We start from the raw sequence: 16,528 nt of genomic DNA on the forward strand, positions 1-16,528 counted from the left end.
CAACATATAATACCTCAAATTATATTTCGAATTATTATTTATATATACATACACACATATCTATTTATAATTAATTGTTCGTGAATCGTCGAGCACAGTCAAAAGGTAATTGATTATATGAACAGTTAAAACTTTTTGAGACTCTACCTAACAGACTTTGCTTATCGTGTTAAAAATATAATATCGTATCGAGAGGTTGATTTAAAATTAGTCGAAATTTTTCGGGTCACTACAGTATATACCCTCACAATTTTTCTTTTTGATTTTTTTATAGAAGAGGAAATGGTAACTATTGCATCATCATTTTAGCATTTTAATAGAACTTATAAATGATACAAGGTTATGAGAAAAATTGTATTTTATGTTTAATAAGGGTAACATTGTTTCTTTATGGGGCAGTAGGGGAACGAGGTTTTATCGTCAATGCTCTCGAATTAATTCGGGTTTTTTCTGAGCAGTAGTTGGGGACGATTATGCAATTGCGGTATATGAACGCGTGGATGATTAAGTTCTCGTGGGTGATCCGGTACTTCTGTTAAAAAAAAAGTAATGAATAACATTTTGTTTTATGCTAGTCATCAAAATATATTTAATATAAATTATAAATTATTTGAATATTTAAATCTTTGTTTAATATTGGTGTTAAAAACTATTTTTCGCCGCTTGTTTATCTTGAAGAATTAAAATATACGCTCTTCGCCTTATTTTGATAGTTCAGTATTTATTTGGGCAGTCTCAATTTAATAGTCCACTTTCAAAATATATAATATTAATAAGGTAAAAAAAAAATTATACCCTTGACTTTAGCGTATGAGAATAAAAGATAAGTACAAAATAAAGAGTAAAAGTGTAAAGTAAATAAAAAGTACAACAATAACAATAACTTTTTTTTTAACTATAAGTTTTTTTTTTTTTTTTTTTTGAACCATTAATATGAAACGGATATATTGATGTTAAAAATGAAACATCCATATATAATAAAATACTATGGGCTACTAGTATAAATAAATAAATATAAATATAAATATTATTGTTTATTATTATTTATATTTATATTTATATACTTATATAAAAATAAAATAATCAAAAGTATATATACGGAGTAATATACAATTGGAAAAAAATACTACCATCCTCCCAATCATCTCCCCTTTTATATCCTTCTCAATCACCCCTTCACCACTCTTCCTCAAGACCACTCAAAAACCTGCAAATTCTATACACACCATTTTTACCACAAAATATGGCTCCACCTCCAGACACTTGCAAAAAAACCAAACTTGAAGGCTACAACACTTACGTCCGTAAACTCAACACCACTAAACTCTTATCAGCTTCTTCTAAACTTTTATTCCGTCTTACTCTTTTAGTCGCTTTAATTTTAATCTTTTTTTTCACCATAAATTATCATCCTCAACTCACCTCTCATTACTCACAACCAGTAACATCAACAAATAACAATCACCGCCTCCTTGCCACGTCACACCTTCTCTCCTCCGCTTTTTACGGAAGTGGTGCCCCTTGGGAAAAACAAGTCCGACGCTCCTCAACGCCACGTAGACCTAACGGTTTTTCCGTACTTGTTACCGGTGCCGGCGGTTTCGTCGGTACTCACTGTTCGTTGGCGTTGAAAAAACGCGGTGACGGTGTTTTAGGGCTTGATAATTTCAATTCGTACTATGATCCGTCGCTAAAACGCGCTCGGAAAAATTTGTTGAAACAGAACGGAATTTTCATCGTTGAAGGTGATTTGAACGATGCCGAATTGTTAACGAAACTTTTCGACATTGTTCCGTTTACGCATATTCTTCATTTAGCAGCACAAGCAGGTGTACGTTACGCAATGCAAAATCCGCAATCGTACGTTAGTTCAAATATTGCGGGTTTCGTGAATTTACTCGAGACCGCGAAAATCGCGGATCCACAGCCGTCAATTGTTTGGGCGTCGTCGAGTTCGGTTTACGGGTTAAATACCGAGAACCCGTTTTCGGAAGCTGATCGGACTGACCGACCCGCGAGTTTATATGCTGCTACGAAAAAAGCAGGTGAAGAAATTGCCCATACATATAATCATATTTACGGTCTTGCCATCACCGGGTTGAGGTTTTTTACGGTTTATGGGCCGTGGGGCCGGCCCGATATGGCATACTTCTTTTTTACCAAGGATATTTTGCAAGGTAAAGGTATAAATATTTACCAAACTCATGATGAAAAAGAAGTGGCGCGTGATTTTACGTATATTGATGATGTTGTAAAAGGGTGTTTAGGGGCGTTGGATACTGCCGAAAAGAGTACGGGTAAAGGTGGGAAAAAACGTGGGCCCGCACAGCTACGAATATATAATTTGGGGAACACGTCACCAGTGTCGGTAGGGAAATTGGTGTCGATATTGGAAAGTCTTTTGAATGTTAAGGCGAAGAAGCATGTGATTAAGATGCCTCGTAATGGTGATGTACCGTTTACTCATGCTAACGTGAGCTTGGCGTATAGGGATTTCGGTTACAAGCCAAGTACTGATTTGTCGACTGGGTTAAGAAAGTTCGTTAAATGGTATGTTAGTTATTACGGGATTAAACAGAAGGTAACAAAGGGAGTCACGGACACGAGTTGATGTTATTTACGATTTTTCCACTAAATTATTATTCTTTGTGTAATTTCGTGCTTTTGATATTTAATTATGGGAGATGATTATCATCCGAGAGGTTGGCTTGGTCGCCCATTCTTACAATGATTGATGAAGCGGTTCTGAAGGCTATTGAAGTTGGATTTTGATACAGTTAAATTGTTAATTACATGGTTTCGTTTCATAAATTATACGGAGTACTTATACAAATATATATTATATATCATAATTATAAGAAGGGGAAGTGTAGATGTAAGGTTTATAGGGGTTGAATTTGTAATAATATAATGTTAGATGTAAATTTGAAGATAAATACTCTGCTTTTGTGCCCCAAACGAAAAGGGCGCATCAAGTGGTGTATTTTGTAATTCCAAAAAAAATATGATTGGTTTACATCAAGATCAATTTTTGGGTAGTGTCAAGATTTTGTATTTTTCGATTCGTTTACTTGTTTTAACATCCACAAATTTTTAACAAGCGAAAAAAAAAAAATTGTATAACGCCACTCACTATCTTCACTAAAACGCACTTTTGACGTTTGCCAAAGGTTTATCACAGATAAGCACCAACACGCCAAAGGTTCGTCGGACATAGGCACCAACACGCCAAATTGACCGCCAACCAAACCAATGATAGTTGGCCTTGGTGGGTGGCACCCATGTATTGTTTTTTTTTTTTTTTTTTGTTGAGAAAATCCGAAAGATTTATATTTCATTTTATTTTTGGTGATTCACAGGTCGATCGAAGATGGAGATGGTGAAGGAATACGGTGATACATACATACAAACTTACAATGTTTAAATATTGATGTCTATTCATCAATATATTCTGTTTTACCGTTGGCTTATATGACAATTTCATATGTATGAGTTTTATAATTTATTTTACATAGATTGAAACAGCAATTGCATCATGCAAAATAAAAAGTACAGTAAAAGTTAATGAATAAGATAAAAAAACATAATTCATATTTTTTGGATGGGTACGTGATTATTTGGCCTTTTCCTTTGCTCTTTGCATCGTTCATTTTAGCTTTTTAAGATGCCTTTCATAATTGGGTTGAGTTGTTTTTCTTTTCCTTTTTCTTTTTTCACCAATTGTTTTTGTTTAAAACAATCAAAAAAATATCATGTGAATATGTAAAACGTAAAATTGTTGTTCAAATATTAACATTTATTTATGTATATAGATGCAGTATCTACGTAATATTAGTACAGTATTATATATATTATATTATATATAAATAATAATATATAATATATACGGAGTATTATAAGATAAGAATCTGTACTAATATATTTAGTACAGTAAATACATATATGTATGGGTTTGTGTTGGTGGAGTGGGACAAATAAAAAAAGGTTTCAAACTTTTTTGACCTCATATTTTGTATGGATATCCACGTCTAAAACGGATATATCCATGTAATGAAAGATGCCAAAATGGTCAATCAGAAACTATACAAATTTGTGGACATTCCAAATTACTGGTGTATGTACGTATGATTCATTCATGCATCTACTATAGCTACACCAACGTGCTGCCGACCAATTAAATTAAAATTAAATCTATATATATATATATATATATATATATATATATATATATAATACTACTAGTTAAAGACCCGCGATTTCGCGGGATTTTTAAAAGTTGAAATCGTTTATTAATATCATATTATATTGTATTTGGAAGGTGTTGAGTTTATACATGCTTCCGTTAACATCAAACTTGAACAAGTTCTTGGATCAGAAGCGGATCCTAAATTGGTTAATGAATTCGTTTCATTCAAAACTCCTGTCATGTATTAAATCACCAACCCATTGCTTCTTTCAATACAAGTAATTAAATTCAACTATGTGCATCAAATAATTTGTGATGTTTGAAATGATATAGGTGTAGAGACAAAGAGCTATTTGTTATGAATTACTATATAATTTTTTAAACGACGATAAGCGTCGACAAAACCCAATAGCCCATATTGAATACAATTAATGTGAATCCTATATTAGTCACATTCAACGGGCCATTGTGACTACTAAGTTGATTGTTCGTGGTAATTGAAAGGACCCGTTCATATACATTATAAACGATTCACAATAGTTGATTACATTGTGAGGTATTTGACCTCTATATGATACATTTTACAAACATTGCATTCGTTTTTAAAAGACAATCTTTCTTTACAAAAAAAATTGACAGTCATGCATACCATTTCATAATATTCACTATCCAGCTATAAATTGATTTAATAATAATCTTTGATGAACTCAATGACTCGAATGCAACGTTCTTCGAAATATGTTATGAAAGACTCCAAGTAATATCTTTAAAATGAGCAAATGCACAGCGGAAGATTTCTTTAACACCTGAGAATAAACATGCTTTAAAGTGTCAACCAAAAGGTTGGTGAGTTCATTAGTTTATCATAATCATTTATTTCCATCATTTTAATAGACCACAAGAATTTCATTTCCAGTTCTCATAAATAAACGTCCCATGCATAGAGACAAAAAATAATCATTCATATGGTGAACACCTGGTAACCGACATTAACTAGATACATATAAGAATATCCCCTATCATTCCGGGATCCTCCTTCGGACATGATATAATTTCGAAGTACTAAAGCATCCGGTACTTTGGATGGGGTTTGTTAGGCCCAATAGATCTATCTTTAGGATTCGCGTCAATTAGGGTGTCTGTTCCCTAATTCTTAGATTACCAGACTTTAATAAAAAGGGGCATATTCGATTTCGATAATTCAACCATAGAATGTAGTTTCAATTACTTGTGTCTATTTTGTCAAACATTTATAAAAGCGCATGTATTCTCAGTCCCAAAAATATAAAGGGTAAAAAGGTAAATGAAACTCACCATACTGTATTTCGTAGTAAAAATACATATAACGTCATTGAACAAGTGCAAGGTTGGCCTCAGATTCACGAACCTAAATTAATTATATATATTTATGTGTTGGTCAATATTTGTCTAACAAATTAGGTCAAGTCATAGTGTACCACAATCCTAATGCTCGAGACTAATATGCAAAAGTCAACAAAAGTAAATTTGACTCAAAATAATTTCCAAAAATCTATACATGATTAATATATAGTTTAAATATCGTCGTTTTATATTTTTAAATATTTTTAAAAGATTTATTAGAGTAAATAATATAATTTATTTATTAATAAATAAAATTTTATATTATATTTATATAATAAAATATACTTTTATATATATTAAGTAATAAAATTTATAGGGTTCATTTAATATTTTAAAGATAATATGATAGGTATTATTAAAGTAAGTTATTACACGTAGTAAAATATGTTTGTATCAAATATTTATTTGATAAAATAATATCTATAATGATAGTAAGTAAAAGTTGTATTATTTTGTAATAATAATTATTATTATAAAAATATCAATATTTATAATTACTAAGATGACATTATGATAAAACGATAATTCTAATTATGATAACTTTAATATTTACGATAATTTTTAATATTATCTTTAAAATAATAATTCTATTTGAAATAATAATAATAATAATAATATTTTATAGTAACAATGACATTTCTATTAAAATGATAATTTTTGTTAAAATGATAGTTTTAATACTAACTATAATTTTAATAATAATAGTAATGATAAAAATAATAAGAACGATAATTTTATCTAAATCAATATCTTATAATATTTTAATTTCATCATGATACTCTTACCCATTATTTCCTAATCGTTTCGTTTAATTGCTTTTAATCGTCTTTTATATCGTGTTCGTAATAATGGTAATAATAGTAATCAAAATAATTAGGTGTTACAAATATTTGTTTTAATTACACTAATATTAATAATGATAGTTACTATAACATTATTAACGATAATACTAATAATTATCTTAATGATAATATAGTAATAATAATATTAACAATAACAATAACCATTTTTAAATAATGATATATATATTAATAATGATAATAATAATAATAATAATAATACCAATAATAATAATAATAATAATAATAATAATAATAATAATAATTGGATAATAATAATAATACTAATTATAACTTTAACGATAATAACGATAGTAATAATAAAAAAAATAACATTTTTTTTAATGATAAATCCTTTTATTGATAAAGATAATAATAATAATAATAATAATAATAAGATAAAACTAGAACGACGATAATAACGACGATAATAATAATCATTTTTAATAATAATACAAAAATTCGATGGACTATAACTTCAAATTCGTTCATCGAAATCATTCGATATCTAAATGAAAAGTTCTTAATTTTTCGCTAGCTTTCCAACGACATGCATATCTTATACCTTATCTCAGTCGCATATATAACTAATTCAGGATTCAACATAACCTAACTAAAGGCAATATCAAAAGTACAAACATGCATAATCCTATATACTCGAGCACTAGTCAGGGATACACTATTAGTATGTAAAAGTTAAATTATGAGTACTCACGTATCAATATTGAGATTCAATATTGCAGGAAAGGTACGTAGACGCAACGGAGATGATAAACACTATATTGACTTCACGAGCATACCCATGAACCATACCCAATCACCTCCATAGCTATAACCCATAATTTCCTTAATCCAATCCCACTCGAAAAACAATTTCGAAATCACTCGGACAGTACTCTGACGTAATATTTTATGTATACTAATAATATCTTGAAATAATACGGAGTAAATATATATATGTAAATCGATTGAGAGAGTTTAGAGATAAATATTTTCAAGTTTCTTTGAAATAATGAAACCTATTGAATTCTATTTATAATAGATTTTTGAATTATTAAAGTGAATTATTAAAGTATGAATTATTAAAGTGAATTATTAAAGTATGAATTATTAAAGTGAATTATTAAAGTATGAATTATTAAAGTGAATTATTAAAGTATGAATTATTAAAGTGAATTATTAAAGTTAAAGTAAAGTAAAAATAAAGTAAAGGTAAAGTTTAAGTATAGTAAAAGTATAAAACTATGTACGTATAATACGCGTATAAATATATATAATATTAATTTAAAACGTTATATATATTTAATAAAATAAAATATAAATATCGTTATCTTTATCATACTGGTTAAGTAATGAGTTGTCAAAAGTGGTTCTAGATATTTATAAAAGTTATATACGTTTTAATAATAAAATTCTTTTTAAACTGAAAACGTTTTTGTACGTTTGAAACTAAATCAAATAAATATAATAATTTGTTTTTCCAAAACCAAATATATTTTTAAAAATCATTTTGTTTAAAGGTTAAAATAATGGAATTCATTATATCATAAAACGTTTTAGAAAAGTAGAATCATATATATTCATAATAGGTTTCAAGTTTTTAAATTACAGTTTGTTGGTGAAGCATGGGATAAAGTTCAAAGGTTAAATAAACGTATGAAATCATCTTAATGAAAAATGTCGAGTTACTTAACTTGTCGATATCCAACATCTAAGTTATTTACACTTCACGTTCTTACTTATAAATCACTTTACCATTTTTTGAATGTTGTCAAAAAGAATAGATTTCTTAAATCACAGTGGACCTCATAACATAGACCCGTAATCATATCATAATGTATCTGATAAATCAATCATTTGATATTATCTTCTAATTCCATCGATAAACATATTGAAACAAATACGTTCATGTAAAGTATTATATGTTTAATACTTTATTAATATTCTCAAGTTATAATATATATATATACATATATATACATATTTATTTATATATAACGGTTCGTGAATCGTCGGAATTTGGTCGAGGTTATAATGAATGTATGAACACAATTTAAAATTCTTGAGATTTAACTTAACAAACTTTGCTTATCGTGTCGGAATAATATAAAGATAAAGTTTAAATTTGGTTGAAAATTTTCGGGTTGTCACAGTACCTACCCGTTAAAGAAATTTCGTCCCGAAATTTGAGTGGAAAGGTGGTGAATGATAATAAGTATGTTTTAATGATGCATACAGGCTGAAAATTAGAGTTTTATCATCAGCGAATAATTTGGATAAACAATCTATTTATATGAAGAGTACGAATGAAGCTAACATAGAAGAGTGAAATGAGTAAGTGTTGATTTATCTTATCATTTGACGTAGATATGATTGATTTCCAGATTTCAAGGGATTTGAAGAAAATCTTTGTAATAAGATTTGATTATCCGGTAACAAAAGGAATTAGGATCCGCTTTAAATGCGATCGTCCATTTTAATTGTTCTGTCAGAGATTTTCTTATAAATTCACCTCCTTCGTTTTCTTACAACTCACACCTTCTGTTGATGCATTTTATGCAAGTCCCTAGACATCTACCCAGGTCCATTGCAGGTACAACAGTTTACAGGCCACCATGATCGTTCGTTATTATCCTATCCGTGTTTGTATGTGGTTACAGCAACTGCAGGAACGAGATTTGGATGTTTAACGATGTTAGACTTAGTCAGACGTCCGAGTGAAGCCTCACTCGTACGGCTGATAGGCTCATACGCACGGTTTATACTGAGCTAAGTCACAATTACAACCTAAATGAGAAGACACGAGTGAGTGATCACCCGTACGGCTGATGAAGCGAACTCGTATGTATGATGGATGAATCGTACTGGTGAGTCAATAGCAGGGGTATATAAAGTCTTATGTTCTTCATTTTAGGTTAAGCCTCTCATTTGTTACACACACTCAGATCTGGTGAGCTCCTCCGATTCTCTCTCAACCCAAATCACCCAGGTGGTGAATAATAGCTCTAGGTGTTGATCTAATCACACTTGATTTAGTTATGGTATGACTAAATTAATCCCAAAAAGCTTAACCTATTTACTAGAGGGTTTGATTCACTTATTCCGTCATTGTGTGAGTTAAATCTGTTGATTTCTAAGTTCCTAGTCATGTTTCATCACCTTCTATTCTTTCCCCCTCAACTCATATTTTAAAGTGTTCATCAATATGCTCCATCCAGTTCTGATTCTCGATATACTTATAACTTTCATATCGGTCATTCTTCTTTTTCATCTACCGCCGGAAGAATCTATTTACTTCTACTATACTCTTGGGTTTATAGTGTTTCTAGTTCTCCCGTATCTTTATATTGCTATATGCATCGATATATATGGTTTATAATTTTTGGTTTGTCGTTGGGCTTTATATCTTCCCTTATATTTCAAAGTCTCTGTTTCTATCTTCTATAATCATTGTCATCCACAGTTAATGCTCTCTTTTATTTACTGCAATTTATACCCCAATTTCTATTTCGGAGTTTTGTCCTTTCGTTTCTTCTTCTTGCGATTAAGCACCGCTTGTAATGGTCCAGAATTCACAGATATGAATTTCGGAATGAACATTGTTAATGTTCTAGGAAGGAAATTGTGATGGCACGATCTTGACTTGTCAAATTACTGGAATACCTTGGAAAAGGCCGAATCATCAAGAAATATTTTCTTGATATTTTAGAGGTTAAATAGAATACAAGAGTCGTATAACATGGCACATGATGATGTTATGATCTGTGAATCATCACGTTCCATTTAGAAACTCAGCATGAATTACTGTAATATAATCACGTTAATCAAGTGTCATTATATTATACTAACTCATGCTTCACTTTCCAACACTACTTCAAAAATATTCATATTTTAAACTCAAAGGTTTACAGAGTATAGGAACTAAACAGTTTCCTTTTTGATGTAATACAGATAGCGCAAAGAGATAAATGATTCCAGATAAGAATAGTTATGGAAATATCTTCAGAAATATGGAGGATATTTATAATGAAAGATACGATGATATCTTAGAATTTCTAATATCAGAGGATGATGAAGAATATTGTCTGTAAGGGTTTAGTGTCAGGAGCAAGGTATTCGTTAATGACTTCAGCAGACACTGAATCATTTGGATTCTTTGAAGGCAGGTTCAGTCTTTGTGATTTGTCCACAGCCTCCTTCATACTTTGCTCAATCCGTTTTCCAGTTCCAAAACTTCTCTATTTCTAAGCTTTGTTAATACACTAATCTTTATCATCAAACTTTTTACTGCTAAGGTCGTTTACAGTTTTTGTTGCTTCATTAGCATTTCGAGAACTAGTTCGCGGTTCAGAGTGTTTTTCAGAAACTTCACATTCGAATTATGTAAGCCTTGGAAATAGACGTTATGTATAACTGTTGGCGTCAACATGCTGTGAGATTTCAAAATACTGATTGCTAATTCCCAATGATTCGTATGGCAATTCTCGTTACAAGAGGCAGATGAGTAAATGATGAGGTTTCGATAAATATAAAGATTCTTCGGAATGCCCAAGATCAGTGAAGTTGTTGGTAAGTTTATTGCTAATGTGGTGGAATATGAAAGGTTCTCCGGTAACAAAAGGGTAATCACATATATCAAAATTATGATAAGGCTACTCCGAATGAAAAAATCGAAGTTGTCTTGCTGGAGCTGTGATATAATTTGCTACTTTGCAAAGGAATTGCAAGGTTATTTTTGCTAATAAATGCCAAAAGATCTGACACAGATATGTGTTGAATTATGACTTTGGTTTCGAGAGCTTTTTAAGTACATAACTGTGGGTAATATGTGGTTGGATCATCATCTCGATTGCTCATTATTTGAAGTGTCTTCAGAGATTTTCGAAGGGTTTGAACACAAATTGTAATTGTTTGTATACATTTGATGTTCTAACACACTTTTGAAGTCAAAGTATAGCTTTGAAAGATGTAGGAATCTAAAAGTGATGGTACCGGTTATATCTCGAATTAAATTCTGAGATTTTAAAATCGGAATATGTAATTGAGTTTGAATGAGTATGGTTATTTTGATTTCTATGAAAGAATGTATATTATTGTGAAAGTAGGAAGTATAATTGATAATTTGCTTAATCTGATTCGAAGAATGTAACATATTAATTGTGAATTTATATATATCTCTCGGGTATTACCTACCCGTTAAAAAATTTTCACAATTAATATTTTGTACATAAGAATTTTATTACATTCTTTATGAAAATATATATGTATATATTCTCCTCAGATGTAACATAGATTTTAATGAGTTAATACTAAATTAAACTCATTCGATTTACGGTTGGAACTATAATTGAATAATTCCTTGAAGGCTTTAGAGGTTACATAAGTATTTCTTCAATAATATTGAAATTATGAATCAATACTTCGTTATTTGTTGAGATGTGATGTTGGTTTTCGTTAAATTCTTGTGAACTTCGCAAAGTACGAATGATGTTATCTGAAAAGTTTCGGTTACATCAATGATGAAGTGTAAAATCAAATATATACTTGATTTATTAAGAATTGGAATTTGTTGAATTGAGACCGAGATTGTAGTTAACGATGGTTAAGTCGCGGGCGAGGGACGTACATTATTGCATATTTGTAATATGAATTAACCGAGTAGTTAAGATTCACACACAATAGCTTAGCACGGAAAGATTTATTTTTTATTTCAAAAAATATATATATATATATAATATATATATATATAATTTCTTCAGAGGGAATGAGTTAATTCTTCATAACTTGTTGATACAATATACACGTTATTGATTCGTAATGATGTCCACAGTGATTCTTGAACTGACGGAGTTTGTGATATTATAGGTGTTGTTGATTCTGATGTTCACTGTACTGACGATGCTGGTGACGTTGACGGTACTGTTGATGCTGTTGGTAAAACAAGTTTAACTTGTTAATCACACACCATTTTTGTCAGGGTTTCTACTATTCCTTCTATCATTTTGGTTCGCTTAACTGATTTATGGTTAGGGCTATATTAGATAATCTCTAAGACTTTAGAGATTATATAATTGCCGCGGAATGTTTCTCCAATGAAGTTATGGATTAATACTTCGTCAGTTATTGTTGTTGGTACTCCTTGGTATCTATGGTGCGTATGACATTGATGCTAGTGGGACAGATTGTGAAGTTGAGGTTTACAACGCGGTTGTGGTTGGAGGTGGTAATGGTACTGTTGGCGTTGATGATGGTGGTACTGGTTATGCTGCTGGTGCTGCTGCTGGTGTTTGTAATCTCTGCACCATATTCTCCAAAGCCACTACCCGAGCGCGAAGTTCGTTGACTTCTTCTATTATTCCAGGATGATTGTCGGTCGGAACGAGCGGATAAATAAAATCTAGAATTTGATGTAGTATATAATCGTGACGAGATACCCTGGAAATGAGAGAGAAAATGGTGTCTCGAACAGGTTCGCCGGTAAGTGCTTCAGGTTCTTCGCCAAGAGGGCAATGTTTTGGATGGAAAGGATCGCCTTCTTCTTGTTTCCAATGATTGAGGAGGCTACGAACCCATTCCCAATTCATCCAGAATAGGTGATGACTGATTGGTTGATCCATTCCGGTCACACTGCTTTCGGAGCTTGAGTGAGATTCCATTTCGGAATCCGAGTGACTTGAACTGATGACAAATTCCATTTCGTACGATTGGATAAAGGATTTTCGATATAAAATGATTTTTCGGCTATCAGGTGGTATTCTATTTACATAGGATATCTATATATAGAGATCAAAAGATTTCATAGATTACGGAGGAATTTGCGGGATATGTCAGGCAAAGTTTAAAGTAACAGATACGATAAGATATGATTTAGCAGATACGCTAAGATATGAATTTTGTCTATACACTACTCATGCAATTAATGTAGCAAGACGTGTCTAGACTAATAATGATAAGTAGGTAATTTCCTATGGATGATAAGCAGATGATTTCCGACTAGAAATGATAAGCAAAACTTTTGACATGCAGACACGGTCGAAGTCCAGACTCACTAATGCATCCTAACGACTTATCAGTTAGACACACTAATGCAGACCTGGTTCGCTAAGACCACCGCTCTGATACCAACTGAAAGGACCCGTTCATATACATTATAAACGATTCACAATAGTTGATTACATTGTGAGGTATTTGACCTCTATATGATACATTTTACAAACATTGCATTCGTTTTTAAAAGACAATCATTCTTTACATAAAAAATTGACAGGCATGCATACCATTTCATAATATTCACTATCCAACTATAAATTGATTTAATAATAATCTTTGATGAACTCAATGACTCGAATGCAACGTTCTTCGAAATATGCTATGAAAGACTCCAAGTAATATCTTTAAAATGAGCAAATGCACAGCGGAAGATTTCTTTAACAGCTGAGAATAAACATGCTTTAAAGTGTCAACCAAAGGTTGGTGAGTTCATTAGTTTATCATAATCATTTATTTCCATCATTTTAATAGACCACAAGAATTTCATTTCCAGTTCTCATAAATATACGTCCCATGCATAGAGACAAAAAATAATCATTCATATGGTGAACACCTGGTAACCGACATTAACTAGATACATATAAGAATATCCCATATTATTCCGGGATCCTCCTTCGGACATGATATAATTTCAAAGTACTAAAGCATCCGGTACTTTGGATGGGGTTTGTTAGGCCCAATAGATCTATCTTTAGGATTCGCGTCAATTAGGGTGTCTGTTCCCTAATTCTTAGATTACCAGACTTTAATAAAAAAGGGGCATATTCGATTTTGATAATTCAACCATAGAATGTAGTTTCAATTACTTGTGTCTATTTTGTCAAACATTTATAAAAGCGCATGTATTCTCAATTCCAAAAATATAAAGGGTAAAAAGGTAAATGAAACTCACCATACTGTATTTCGTAGTAAAAATACATATAACGTCATTGAACAAGTGCAAGGTTGGCCTCGGATTCACGAACCTAAATTAATTATATATATTTATGTGTTGGTCAATATTTGTCTAACAAATTAGGTCAAGTCATAGTGTACCACAATCCTAATGCTCGAGACTAATATGCAAAAGTCAACAAAAGTAAATTTGACTCAAAATAATTTCCAAAAATCTATACATGATTAATATATAGTTTAAATATCGTCGTTTTATATTTTTAAATATTTTTAAAAGATTTATTAGAGTAAATAATATAATTTATTTATTAATAAATAAAATTTTATATTATATTTATATAATAAAATATACTTTTATATATATTAAGTAATAAAATTTATAGGGTTCATTTAATATTATAACGATAATATGATAGGTATTATTAAAGTAAGTTATTACACGTAGTAAAATATGTTTGTATCAAATATTTATTTGATAAAATAATATCTATAATGATAGTAAGTAAAAGTTGTATTATTTTGTAATAATAATTATTATTATAAAAATATCAATATTTATAATTACTAAGATGACATTATGATAAAACGATAATTCTAATTATGATAACTTTAATATTTACGATAATTTTTAATATTATCTTTAAAATAATAATTCTATTTGAAATAATAATAATAATGATATTTTATAGTAACAATGACATTTCTATTAAAATGATAATTTTTGTTAAAATGATAGTTTTAATACTAACGATAATTTTAATAATAATAGTAATGATAAAAATAATAAGAACGATAATTTTATCTAAATCAATATCTTATAATATTTTAATTTTGTAGCGACCCCGACAAATCGTCAAATGACGGCGTCATCTACGTATGGTCCCATTACATGTGTCGTAGGTCTTTATAACAAAGTTTGACCGAAAATATGTCGCATTAATTTCATAAAAGGATGTTTCAAAGTTTACAAAAGAAGTTCCCATAACGAGTACATAACAATGGTTAAAGTTTGTATGAAACACGTGCGACACAATTAAAAGTAGTCAAAAAGACGCTCCACGTATGCAAGTATACTCGACATCCAATGCAAGTATCAAAAAGTATGAGCGGAAGCATGTATCACCTAAGTTCAAGGACCTGAGAAAAACATAGAGAATCTGTCAACGAAAAACGTTGGTGAAATCATAGTTGTATGCATAAAGTATATTTGTATCACAAGGTTTAGTATAAAACGTTTATCAAGCGTATACATCTCAAAAGATGTGTTTGTATCACGAGCACCCAATTATCAAGCTTAACTGAATCTTACCTCTGCATAATAGTGTTAGAACCTACACTATACATTGAAAGAACGTTTCATTCCTTCGAATGAGGGTTCGTTAAACCCGCATGGCCACACAACATAATTTCTCGCTTACACCCTACAAGTGTAACTAATGATAATTGGACTTGAGGCTTTTCGTTCTAACTCGTATGTATCTTTGCTTTTGTATAGAATTCAAAACGTTAAAGTATGAAAAGTATATGTAAGTATGTATTGTATATGTTTTCTCATCCCACGATTTTTAAAGTATAAAAGTGTTTGAAGAGTGGGCTATGATCTCACCTTTGATTGCAAGAGTGTATTAGTACTTCAACAAGTAAACGTGCAAGGAACAGTGCTAGTCTCGACCTAAACAAATAGGTTGTATCAATAACGATAGTCACGCAGGTTCAAAGATGTTCAATTAGTCCTATGGCTCAATACGACTCGATTAATATAGCATGTGAAGCAAATTGTCAAGTTTCATTCAAGATACAAGTAGTTAAGCATGTTAGAACGATTGTATAATCGTTTGGTTAAGTTTGACTAAAAGTCAAACTTGGTCAAAGTCAAAGTCAACGGGTCGGGTCGGGTGTCCGACAATTTTCTCATGATGAGAAGTCATATACGAGTATAATAGTCAAGTTTCATGTTAATCGGAGTTACGGTTAAGCGGGAAACATTTTGGGAGCGTTTAAAGACAAGAAAGTTGGCCTGGGCCATTTGCGCGGTGCGCAATGGGTTGCGCGGCGCGCACCCATGTGTAATACCAGGTCAGAACTCGACCAAGAAGGCAGACATCTGGGATTTTTGATTATGCGCGGCGCGCAGGTATGTGCGCGGCGCGCACTACCTGGGAAACATGTTGTTTGC

At 30.9% G+C, this 16,528-nt stretch overlaps 1 protein-coding gene across 1 annotated transcript; it reads left to right on the forward strand.

Moving 5' to 3' along the window:
- Nucleotides 1-1,217: 1,217 nt before the first annotated feature.
- LOC139868864 (UDP-glucuronate 4-epimerase 6-like) lies at nt 1,218-2,634 on the forward strand. Its single transcript, XM_071857206.1, has one exon. The coding sequence runs from the start codon at nt 1,244-1,246 to the stop codon at nt 2,609-2,611; it is 1,368 nt and encodes a 455-aa protein (XP_071713307.1). The 5' UTR covers nt 1,218-1,243; the 3' UTR covers nt 2,612-2,634.
- The last annotated feature ends 13,894 nt before the right edge of the window (nt 2,635-16,528 follow it).

The sequence above is a fragment of the Rutidosis leptorrhynchoides genome, chromosome 1 (genome assembly GCF_046630445.1).
Source record: "Rutidosis leptorrhynchoides isolate AG116_Rl617_1_P2 chromosome 1, CSIRO_AGI_Rlap_v1, whole genome shotgun sequence".
NCBI classification, from domain to species: Eukaryota; Viridiplantae; Streptophyta; class Magnoliopsida; order Asterales; family Asteraceae; genus Rutidosis; species Rutidosis leptorrhynchoides.

Bases quoted from the DNA above. Each gene is read 5' to 3' on its own strand.
- LOC139868864 (XM_071857206.1), top strand. From the start codon at position 1,244: ATGGCTCCACCTCCAGACACTTGCAAAAAAACCAAACTTGAAGGCTAC.